The sequence below is a fragment of the Phytophthora cinnamomi genome (genome assembly GCF_018691715.1).
Source record: "Phytophthora cinnamomi strain GKB4 chromosome Unknown Contig5, whole genome shotgun sequence".
NCBI classification, from domain to species: Eukaryota; Oomycota; class Peronosporomycetes; order Peronosporales; family Peronosporaceae; genus Phytophthora; species Phytophthora cinnamomi.
Window position 1 is genome coordinate 421,450 of NW_027150938.1, and position 11,475 is coordinate 432,924.

Sequence of the window (11,475 nt, forward strand, 5' to 3'; positions counted from 1 at the left end):
CGAAGCCACCGTACGAAATAGCGCCGTCGTTCTTGTACTTGTAATTGTACGTGCCGACGCGCTGAGGGCAGTACCCGTCGTCGCCATTCGCACAGACTGAGCACGGTTCACTTGGATCCTGGTTGAGGCAAGCCCATACCTCCGCACCGACGCCGACACGGTCACCAACCTTAAGGTCTTTGACGTCTGAGCCAACTAGAGTCACTTCGCCAGCAATTTCGTGGCCGACGACGCACGGGTACATGACTCCTCCCCAGCCACCGCTGAGCGTGTGCACGTCGGATCCACAAATGCCGCAGTGCGAGATCTTGATTTCCACATCTCCAGGACCAAGCGGCCGTGACTGGTACGTCCATGGCTTGATCGGTTCTCCTTCAGCGAACGAGGCGTAGGCGTGGATGGTTCTTGGGGCAGTCGACATTTTCCTGGTCGTTGAGCTGTTCGAGTAATGCGCTCTTGGTGGTTTGCGGGCAAAATGCAAAATGAAACTCATGCTATCATAGGTAATATAGTGTTGTAGACTCGAAAGTTAGGATTATGTGGATTATGCGCCACACGATCAGTTTGCTACCGCGTACATGTAGCTTGGCATCCTGCCTTGCTGCTTTCACCATAAGCTGTACTGGAGTTCAACGTCGTTACGAGCCCGCTGTAGGCCCTAAAGGCTTACCGTTGCGCCAAAGTCGGACTCAGACCTGGCGTACAGGTTCTGGTGGTTTAAAAATCTCTAAAGATTTACCGTTCAGTCGTGGTAAGCGAATAACCTGCATCGCGCTACCAGGCCCAGTAGCACTTGTCGACATAGACTCCACTATCGCAGACTTCCTTGTCAGGCGGACACTGACAGGGTCCATCCATCTGCGGTTCCTTTCCACCATCACACACGACTGGGGGAGTCGTATCCACAGATTTCGACAGGTTGAATTTTGCCTGGTAGAGTGTCGACTAGCTGGCACTACACTGGTTGAGTTTCCTCGGACTGGGTCTCTGCTGTTGCGCCTCGTGATCGGACACCGACACCACGAGCATCACACGTTACAGTGACGACGCCCACTCCTGCGAACACGGCAGCGACTTCGAAAGTGTCAACTGGGGGGTTCAGGATCCGCAGGAACAGAGGTTTCAATGAGAGTTGAATTCTCTTCCAAGGGGTGGCGTCTGCATTAGAGGCACCGATTCAATTGGAGCTGGGATCGGTTCCCCCTCGAAGTATTGCAAGATGACCCCGCTATCCGTCGTCGTACCGTCGTTCATTGCGATAAGGAAGCCGAGCTTGAAAGGGTCTCGGCCCCGTGTTGGGTCACCAGCGCCGACGTGACGAAGGCGAGAACGGTAGTGCCCCCACTAAGCAAGGACGCGCATGACCAGACAGGAAAAAAATGCGCGGACAACGAAGCTAAGCGAGTTGCGACTTGAAGGAACCTCGAAAAGTGACAGCCAACGATCTTGCTTCTCGAAGAGCCGAGCAACGCCTTCGTCGGAGTGCTCGGGAAATAAATACACCGCGATTCCTCTCGACTGACGCGGATACGAACTGTTTCTCTCAATCGCCAACTTGTCACCAGAAAATAATGCTCGCGACATGACAGCTTCACACACATCGTCGGTGATATTGTCGGTGCCTGTGGAGCATTCACAGGGCGCAACGTCTTGGCGAATGTCGACGTTGCTGCAAAATCGAATCGCTGGTGGGCTTTCGCAGCTGTCCTTGATCCTCTCGACTCGGTCTTTCGACGACTGCTTGATCAGTTGGATCGCCCGTCAATTTCGCCCCTTATTAGGTCTAGTCACGATCAACCCCCATTCATGGCTCTAACCCAGCGCCAAATCGCTTTGACACTACGTTCGGTGCCGCATAGCTCGGCGCTGCGAGCATTTTCGCCGCCACAACGAGTGCGTGTGCACCTCCTCGAAGTCGAAAACCCGAAAACCCGTCACGATGATATCTCTACCGCGATGCCAACCCTGGGCCTATCCCGTCGTGGGTTTGCCATAGCGATCGAAAGTTTTCAGGCAGACCGCGATCAGGTACGCCAATTCAACACGGCCGAGACGAGATCTCGAATCACCGGGCACTCAGAAACTTGCCGTACAGTATCGCGCTTGAGTGTCTCCACCGCGAGGGCGTCATCGTCGCCGTGATCTCTGCCGATTCAGCTGACAGTATCCACACTCCTAGCACGATCTCTTGAACCACGTCCACCTTTGTACTCGCAACTCCAGCGCCTTTGAGCACCGTGGCCGTGAACGCGAGCAGCTCTTCCTCCAGAACGCTTTTCCAGTTGACTCCTTCTAGTGCGCGCGACTCGAGTTCCAGGGGGAACTTCGAGGACTGGTCGGCGTGTCCTCCCTCGTCGCCGTCCCTTGCTGACGTCACTGCGATCCGGATCGTCGGGAAGAGCAGGCGCGCCGCGTCGCATATATGTTCAACACGCGGTTGAACAACGCGGCAAGTTCAACCGCAACTCTGCCGATCCTCGGCCCCAAGCCGATCGACTGGCGGCGGTGCCCGCGGCGCAGCAACACGAAGCCACCCATCGGCGGCGGCCATCATTTCCCGGTGCGGTGGCTCGTCCTGAGGCCCATGACGCGGAAAGCGTCGGTGTAGCCATCCTGCATCGCCGCAGGCAGCGCTACCCTGCTTATCCTTGAACCGTCTGTCTATCTTGATATTCAACCTCGCACCATCAGCGGTTTAACGACCCTCTGTAACGCGTTTTCCGGTGCGGATTAATCCTATTCGGTCTGGCAGGTCAAAAACCAGAGACAGACGAAGCGGCGCGAACGCTTCCGATTGGCGGATTGGCGCCCCATATGGCGCCGACGCGTCCGAGTCAACCCGACCCCCCTTGACGCCGAAAAGCCATACAAAAACCAAGTTGGGAGCGTACGGCGCGTCAGGTTGCAGTTACAGCACAGGCAGGTATCACTGGTATCATTGGGGGGTGGTGGGGCGCCCTCCTCCCCCCAAAGTCATTCCTCGTCTCGCCGCGTGCGTGCCAAGCGTCCCCCGCCTCCCCCAGCAAGATGCTGCAAGTGTCCCAGTTCCGCGCGCTGCGCCGCTCGCCGAGTCGCGTGCAGCAGACGCTGGCGCGCGCCTTCGCGTCGGACGCGGTCGTGAGCCAGGACGAGCTGCTGCGCGCGCTGGACAAGTTCCAGAAGGCGTCGGCGGGCAAGACGGTGCCGTGGTTCCTGGAGAACATGCCGCCGTCGTACTTCCGCTCCATCCACGAGGAGGACCGCATCCAGCACCTGAACGCCATCATGGCGCTCGTGGGCGCGCAGCAGCCCGAGGTCATGCTGCGCTCCGTGGACCACAAGGTCTTCTCGCACTTCCGCTCGGGCGCCAACTTCCCCGGCCGCCTGGCCAACGTGCTGGAGCAGCTGCCGCAGACCGTGGACGGCGCCACGCTGGCGCGCGTCAAGATCTTCACGGCGCTGGACGACTCGCTCGGGCTCGACATCTTCCGCTTCGGCCAGCAGGAGCCGTTCCTGGGCCAGACGGAGGACGAGAAGCTCGCGCGCGCCAGCATCCAGCGCTTCTGCGCCGACATCCAGGCCGGCAAGTTCGCCGGAGACAAGTGCTACCCCGCGCCGGGCGCGCACTTCGAGCCCGAGGCCGTGGACACCTTCCTCCAGCACAGCAACACCATGTACGTGCAGTTCAGCAACCCGCGCCGGCTCGCCTGGCAGATGGAGCTCTTCAGCCGCGTGCGCGGCACCGAGGGCGTGGCCGTGGACGTCGAGCACAAGTGGGAGACCCGCAGCGAGGAGAACAAGCTGGCCACCAGCGGCGTGCCGCAGACCATGCTCACCATCGCGGCCTCCAACGTCATCCCCAAGAGCTTCATGCAGAAGGCGGCCACGTACCTGGGGCTGTGCAACCTCAACGTGGCGCGCGCCCACCTGGACGTGGTCAAGGACCCGCAGAACAACGGCCACGTCGCCATGATCCGCATCCTCGTGCAGCCCAGCGCCGAGGCCCTGAAGGAGGACTTCCAGTTCGAGTGGTCCAAGATCTCGGGCAACCTCAAGTACCTCAAGTGGGTGGACGACCGCCCCGTGCACCTCACGCTGCAGCACCCGGACCTGGGCCTCTCGCGCGCCGAGCTCATCTACGCCTACGGCAACATGCTGCACGGCGTGCTGGCCAAGAAGGACCCGTTCGCCTACTCGCTGACGCGCATCATGGAGACGCTCGAGCACGAGCAGCACCTGCCGCTGGCCTCGCGCATCGCCGACTTCTTCCTGGACAAGTTCGACCCGCAGCGCGAGCACCCGATGACGGACGTCGAGCAGGACGCGGTCGTGGACGAGCTGCGCAAGGAGATCCGCCGCAACTGTGAGCACGAGGACGCCATCCTGCTGCTCAACAGCATGGCGGACGCCGTGCGCGGCACGCTGCGCACCAACAAGTTCGTGCGCGACCGCTACGCGCTGTCGCTGCGCATGGACCCCAAGGTCATGGGCTACGGCACCGTCGGCAAGGACACGCCCTACGGCGTCTTCTTCATCTACGGCCGTCGCTTCAAGGGCTTCCACGTGCGCTTCCGCGACATTGCTCGCGGTGGTCTCCGCATGGTGTACCCGAGCTCCACGGACGCCCACGCTCTCGAGAGCGCTCGCCAGTACAACGAGGCGTACAACCTCGCCTTTGCCCAGCAGCTCAAGAACAAGGACATCCCGGAGGGTGGCTCGAAGGCCGTGGTGCTGTGCGACCCTATTGTCGGCCCGATTGGCGATGTGGCCCCGCGTGACTTCATTATCCGCAAGAGTGTGAAGGCCTTCTCGGACGCGCTCCTTGACCTGAACACCACCGACGAGGCTGTGAAGGACAAGATCGTGGACTACTACGGCCAGGACGAGCTGATCTACCTTGGCCCGGACGAGAACATCATCCCGGAGGACATCACGTGGATGACGAACCGTGCTGCCTACCGCGGCTACCCGATCCCGCGCGCCTTCATCAGCTCCAAGCCGGATGCCGGCTTCAACCACAAGGTGTACGGTGTCACCAGCGAGGGTGTGGCTGTCTTCGCCGATGTCGCTCTGCGTTCGCAGAACATTGACCCCACTAAGAAGCCGTTCACGGTCAAGATCACGGGTGGAACCGATGGTGACGTTGCTGGCAACGTTATCAAGATCCTGCACCGCGAGTATGGCAGCAACCTGCGTGTCGTCGGTATTTGCGATGGCACGGGCGTGGTTGAGGACCCGCAGGGCCTGGATATGACGGAGCTGCTGCGTCTGGTGCACGAGTCGCTGCCGCTGTCGAGCTTTGATGCGGCCAAGGTCTCGTCGACGGGTGTCAAACACGACATCAACACCCAGGAGGGCATTCGTGCCCGTAACTCGATGCACAACCGTGTCAAGAGCGACCTGTTCATCCCCGCTGGTGGCCGCCCAAACACTATCAATGAGAACAACTGGCGCGACTACCTGGACGCCGACGGAAAGCCTTCCTCGGGTCTGATTGTGGAGGGTGCCAACCTGTTCATCACGCCCGAGGCTCGTCAGCTGCTGTTCGACAACGCTGGCGTGGTGATCGTCAAGGACAGCTCGGCCAACAAGTGCGGTGTGGTGTGCTCGTCGTACGAGATCGTGGCCAGCATGCTGCTCGAGACCGACGAGTTCCTCGCCGTCAAGGACGAGCTTGTGGTTGAAGTCGTCGACAAGCTGCGTGCTCTCGCGCGTGTGGAGGCCCAACTGCTCTTCCGCGAGTACAAGAAGGACCCGACGTCGGCGCTCCCGCCCGCCAGCGAGCGCATTAGTCGTGCGATTACCCGCGTGCACGACGCTGTGCTGGCCCACTTTGACGACGTGTGCGAGGCCGACCAGCAGATCCTGTTCACGCTGATCGAGGAGCACCTGCCGCCCAAGCTCCGCGAGCTGGCGCTGGACCGCGTGCAGCAGAACGTGCCTCTGGCCTACCTGCGCTCGATCGTGGCCTCGAGCCTGGCCAGCAAGATCGTCTACCGCGAGGGCCTGCAGTTCACGGAGGCGCTGCCGGACAGCAACCTGGGCAACATGGCCCTGCAGTACCTCAAACAGGAGAAGAAGGTGCAGCGTCTCGTGCAAGACGTGCGCGCCTCGCAGCTGTCCAACAAGGACGACATCGCCGACCTGCTTGCGCGCGGTGGCGTTCGTGCCGGCATGGACACGCCCAACTAAACTGCGCCCTAAAGTGAATTGGCCGCAGTGAAGAGAGACCGAGTAATAGATGTATCATTCCAACACTTCCGAACCAAACACTTCCATGACAAGCTGCCTAAGTTTAGCAGCATTGACCCAACTCCACCACGAAAACTTAGTATTTTGAGCTTCATCCGCGAACCTGTTGAAGAGATAGCAGTGCGATTCGAAGTGGGATGAGCGACAACGAGCTGCCGTCGAGAGCGAAGGAGCTGGTAAAGTGCTTCACTGAATTTCCCGAGCGTGTCCAGTATTACCTCGACGCTACGGATTGGGGCGACACTGAGTCTTTGGAACACATCGCATGGATCTCGCAATTATGCGCACCAACGTATGATGACGTCGTGACTTTGGTCGAGGATCCTGCAAGCGTCTACACCCACCCGAGCTTTATTCGCCTGCTCTACCGGGACGACACGTACAAAGACCTCCGGAATCGAAATGTTCGATTGGTTGGTGCTCTGGAAACTGCAAGCCCCAGAGTCGTCGTAGAGGAGTTTTTCAATTACTTAGCCGAGCTCTCGGCCGAGGACCGTGCCAGGAGCTTCCTCTTGCTTGCTTCAGAGATCTCATCCAACGAAACGGATCAGGGCGAGGATGAAGAGCGGATAGAATGGCTAAACACCATTGTAGAAAGCTTCACGACTTCTCCGCGAGCCTTGCGCCCGCAGCTTCTCCTGGCAGCGTCGATTATCGGACACAAACCCATGGTAACGATGCTGCTCAGGGACATTGCTACCGACGACGACCCAGCTCCGAACATCGACGCTGTCGAAGCAGAGTGCTTGATTGAAGCAGCGGTGAACCAGCACTTTCAGATTGTGAAGGAGCTTCTCGATGGTGGGAGGTTCTCCAATGGTAACGAGACGCGCTGGGACGCTGTTGTGCAAGCGTTGGAGGTGTCCTGTACCAACGGAGCCGTTGACATCACGGACGTTTTACTCCCGCACTACCTGTCGTACTGCTCCGTGATTTCCGCTTGCGGTGTGCACCACCCTCGCCTTCTTCGTTTGGCGCTGTCAAATTGGCATTTCGAGATTGTGGAGATGTTGCTCGAGTGCGATCCACGAGGCACGCTCTGCAACATGATGGAGCTCATCGATACTTTGCGGGAGGAAGTGGCGCAGTCTGCGCAAGATCTAGCCGCAGCAGCAGAAGCAGCGGCGTCGGCTGGGATTCTGTCGATAGTTGTCGGAGAGGAAAATGACAACATGGGCGACCTGATAATGTGGAATGCAGCAGCGCTAGCGCGCGGAGTATCTTCGGCAAACAACACGCTGGTAAAGTTCTTGGTGAGTCATGTGGGCATTTGCCCAGAGGCACTAGAAGCGGCTCTGGAGACAGCACAGGAGAGCGGAAATGGAGAACTAGTTGAAATTATCTCGAATCAACTGCAGAAAACGACTGACCGGTTTGTCGAAGAGGAGAGTGAGGAAGGAACAGAGGATGAAATGCTTAATTCTCCTCACTCGGATAACTCGGATGAAGAATCAACTGAAACCCAAATCGACAGCGGCGAGCAATCCCTGTCTGGTTCGATCGATAAGAGCTGGCCGAACGAGCCACAAGACACCCGCCTAGACCACACTAGTAGTGACGACGGAGTTCGTTCTACCATTGTACCTGATGACGTCCCGGACACGGTTCGCTCTCAATCAACAACAAACATAGCATTACGCGTAGCAAGCTTCAAGGAGGTGGAAAGGATGGTATCTGCAGCGACGCAAGCTATTCGTGACGACTCGTTGAGCCACTACACGGAAGCTGACGATGCGGATATCGACGCTACTCGTGACGACTTGCTAAGCTATTTAACGGGACCTGAGGATGTTTGCATGGATGCCACTCTGGACAACTTGCTATCTCCTTCAGCAAAACTTGGAAATATTGATACTGAGGACACTAAGGATATCGTCTTCGGCCATTCAACCAAAGTCGACGCGGAAATTAACGTGATGGACCAAGCCGAGGAAATCCATAAGGTTGAGCCGGAGGCTACACAGAACGACGTTTTGGGCCATGCCAAGGAGGTTGGAGACATGGAGACGGATGCTTTACCCGCGCTAGCAAGCGATGCCCAGACTAGATTGCAGCAATTCGATGATACTCGCGAGTTAGTTTTGCTGCGTCAATTTTCCAGCAATACCGTGGAGCAAGTTCTGTATGAAGGGAAACTGGCAATGGGGCAGCACATGATGAAGGAGAAGGATGATACAGCAGCACTACAGGAGATCGAACCGATGTCTAACGGCAATATGTGTGAGGTTGACGATGACGATGCACCTGATGAAATTCTCGTTCAAATACCCATAGTCGAGAGGTTCCAGGACTGCCAAAACGAGTCAGTAAGTCCAAATAGCAGTGAGGTAGACATGGGCTCGGCTGTGCGGGAGGGTGCTGATAATCGACATATTGAACCCTGTCAAGACTCTACAGGCACCGACAGAGTAGGTGACACCGCTACGGTTGATGAAGCTGTCGTGCCACAACCAAGCATTCCACAATCAAGTGTGGTTGCACTAATGTCGGTCGTCCATGACACTCGCTCAGAATGCACTGACAACTTGGTGGAGCCAAAACGAGACAACGGTGCACCAGACCTACCTGTTGCTGAAAGCCCCCCAACTTCAGTGTTACCGCCTTCGATTGCGATCACTGTGTTCGAGTCAGTAGCCGATAACAAAAATGGGGAATCTACAGCCGAGAATTTAGTGCATGGCAGCGATACATCAGTTGCAGTGCACGATTGGGGAGCAGACCTCGATAAGGGTGCCGATACGGAGAAACCAGCTACCCAAGCTCGTCGGTCTCAACCCCGAGTTGTCGGTTCACCAGTCCGAACACCCTTAGCAAGTCCTACTCGAAGCACAATAATTTGCCCGGTGAAGTGGATAGACCATACTGCGGGAACCTCCGAGAGTTCTGTGGTGAATGTTACCTCTTCAGCTCCACTACACGAGGGGAATCGAGTGGAAGTTAACTACAAGGGAAGATCCGTTTTATTTCCTGGAGTTATCATTTTTTGCCACTCAAGCAGCCTCTACGATATCGTCTACGAAGACGGAGAGGAGGAGACGTGCGTGCCTCGTGAGTTTATTCAACTGGTAGGGACCCCACAAAATTCCCTCCAGAATGAAAGCGATGCAGATCAAGAGACAACAGTTCCTCACGAACCCGCGGATGTGTATGTGCCAGTAAAACGGTATGACTCTTTTTTGGATGGAACCGAACGGCAAGAGTATCAAGCGAGTAGCAGCCCCATGACAATCCTGGCGATGAGTGATTTAAGTTACCAATCCGATCGATTAGACGCTAGTGGTGGCGTTAGTGCAGAAGCTGAGCAATGTGGGGCAACCTTGAAGAGCGCGTCGAGTAATCAAGAATTTCACGACACTCGGTCAGAGCGAAGTTCCAGTCTGAACTTTGTTGGTGCTAACGATACCGCTATCGCCGTGGACAAGGAACGTTCACGTGAACACAAGAGAAGGTTATCGCGTGACTGTGCTGTTTCGACACCGTCACCAAGTGAATCTATGAACAATGCAGTGTCGGATACTGATCAGCGATTCATGGACAACGTGTTAGGGGTTGAACATCTGCCGGAGATTCCGAGCATTGTTGTGCCGAGCTCAGCTCCAACAATTAATGGAAAAGAGCTTATGAACGAGATACGACTAGCATCTGCAACATCGAGACGGAGTTCACGCGACAGAGGCTTGTCTTTCGCTTCCCAGCGTTCTCGGTGCCGTACAGCCGACAACGTTTCTTCCGAAGATATGGCAGAATGGAAAAACGTAGATTTGTTGTTGAACCGCAAACGGCGATTGTTCCAGACGCAGACGGGAAGCGTGGAGACCGTCAGGGTGCCGTGGGGAGAAGAGTTTGCCACCATCCAGTCCCTGAAACGATTCGCAGCGCAACACTCCGATGTCCTCCGTGCATATATGTAAGTTATCAGCCCGATGTGATATCTGTTCTATGGTTTTTATTAAAATTTAACAAACATCTTGTCAACAGAGAAACTCAGCTTCGGGAACTCGATGGGCCTCTATCAAGCAACAGCCCCAGGAAGTCCCATTCTCCCAGATTAAAAACTATGTCTACGCATTCTGGAGCTGACCAGGCAAGGGGATCCTTGCTGCTAATGAAAGACCTGGCGTTTTTGCTACAGCATCGCCTAGCTCCCTTCTTCGGTACGCCGTGGACCAGGAGGCTCTTATGATCTATTCTACTCACATTTTGTGGCTACGTTGCCATCGCTCAGATACCATCGTTCCCGTCGTTATGCCCACCGTCTTCAACACGGAAAAACGGTTCTTATGTGAGACGGCGACCGAAGTGCTGGATGCGATCATCCTGCACTGCAGTGGGCGAAAGCTTGCCTTAGTGTTCCTTCAATTAGGCGAGACGTACAGCAAGCACGAGGACCTGCGCCTCTACAACTTGGTAAGTGGTTGTATTCATTAAATCGTGGACGACTCCTGACCGACGTGGCTTTGAAACCCCCTTAAGGCGTCCATCTACGTGGAAAAATGCATCCGCAGCTGGAGCAAGGCCGAGTTTAACAGTCTCAACTCTTCAAAGTCATCAGCTCGGCTGCTCACCCTGCTGGCGAAGACGCTGATGTCGAAGTCGGCGCCCGTGCGGATTTCTGCTCAAAAAACTTTCAGGCACCTACGCGATGAGCTCGGGGTGCGTTTACAGATCGATATCTTGCTGAACAAACCCTACACACTAGTGCTAACCGTTGCAGTGTCATCCATGCAGACTCGCAGCTTTGAATCCGTTCTCCGAGTGCACATATCCCCCGATCTCGAGGCTCTCGTATTAAAAGAGTGCGGGGATGCATCGATGCCATCATCCGGTCGCAAAAGCTCAACACGACCCCACCAACGCGGCGGTGACACGCAGTCGAGCACCAGCCCAACGATCGTGCAGAGCAGCCTCAGCATCTTGCAGCGCATGCTCCTGCAGCGACAAAACCGCGTGTTACCGGCCCAGATGTAGTTAATACGATCCCGTATTTTCTAGATGGACCCACCCTCGCCAAATAGGAAGGACTCTTTGTAGTGCAGCTTGGCTACTACTGAGTAGGCACTACCACCACAACCTTATTAGTCACGCCAATGCATTGTATAGCACATTGACCGCAAGCGGATAGTCTCCGCTTCTCCAATCGACAAGAATGCATGAGTCTCTCTACTCTAGAGCGCCGCCGACAAAGCCGCCTAAGATTTGTTCGTCTCCTGAAGGTAGTTCAGGGTCAAGACGTCGCGAGAGTCT

The 11,475-nt window shown here is 56.4% G+C and overlaps 3 protein-coding genes across 3 annotated transcripts; 2 read left to right on the top strand and 1 right to left on the bottom strand.

Annotated features, from left to right (window-relative positions):
- Positions 1-2,065: 2,065 nt before the first annotated feature.
- IUM83_09757 (uncharacterized protein) lies at positions 2,066-2,404 on the bottom strand (the record flags this gene model as incomplete). The annotated part of the gene is made up of 1 exon (XM_067934216.1): positions 2,066-2,404. The coding sequence occupies one exon, from the start codon at positions 2,402-2,404 to the stop codon at positions 2,066-2,068; it is 339 nt and encodes a 112-aa protein (XP_067799236.1).
- A 623-nt stretch (positions 2,405-3,027) lies between these two features.
- On the top strand, positions 3,028-6,171 carry IUM83_09758 (NAD-specific glutamate dehydrogenase; the record flags this gene model as incomplete). Its single annotated transcript, XM_067934217.1, has 1 exon — positions 3,028-6,171. The coding sequence occupies one exon, from the start codon at positions 3,028-3,030 to the stop codon at positions 6,169-6,171; it is 3,144 nt and encodes a 1,047-aa protein (XP_067799233.1).
- Positions 6,172-6,368: 197 nt separating this feature from the next.
- On the top strand, positions 6,369-11,199 carry IUM83_09759 (Mannitol dehydrogenase; the record flags this gene model as incomplete). Its single annotated transcript, XM_067934218.1, has 7 exons — positions 6,369-8,716; positions 9,230-9,296; positions 10,026-10,138; positions 10,210-10,385; positions 10,457-10,638; positions 10,705-10,884; positions 10,960-11,199. The coding sequence occupies 7 exons, from the start codon at positions 6,369-6,371 to the stop codon at positions 11,197-11,199; spliced, it is 3,306 nt and encodes a 1,101-aa protein (XP_067799232.1).
- Between the last annotated feature and the right edge of the window lie 276 nt (positions 11,200-11,475).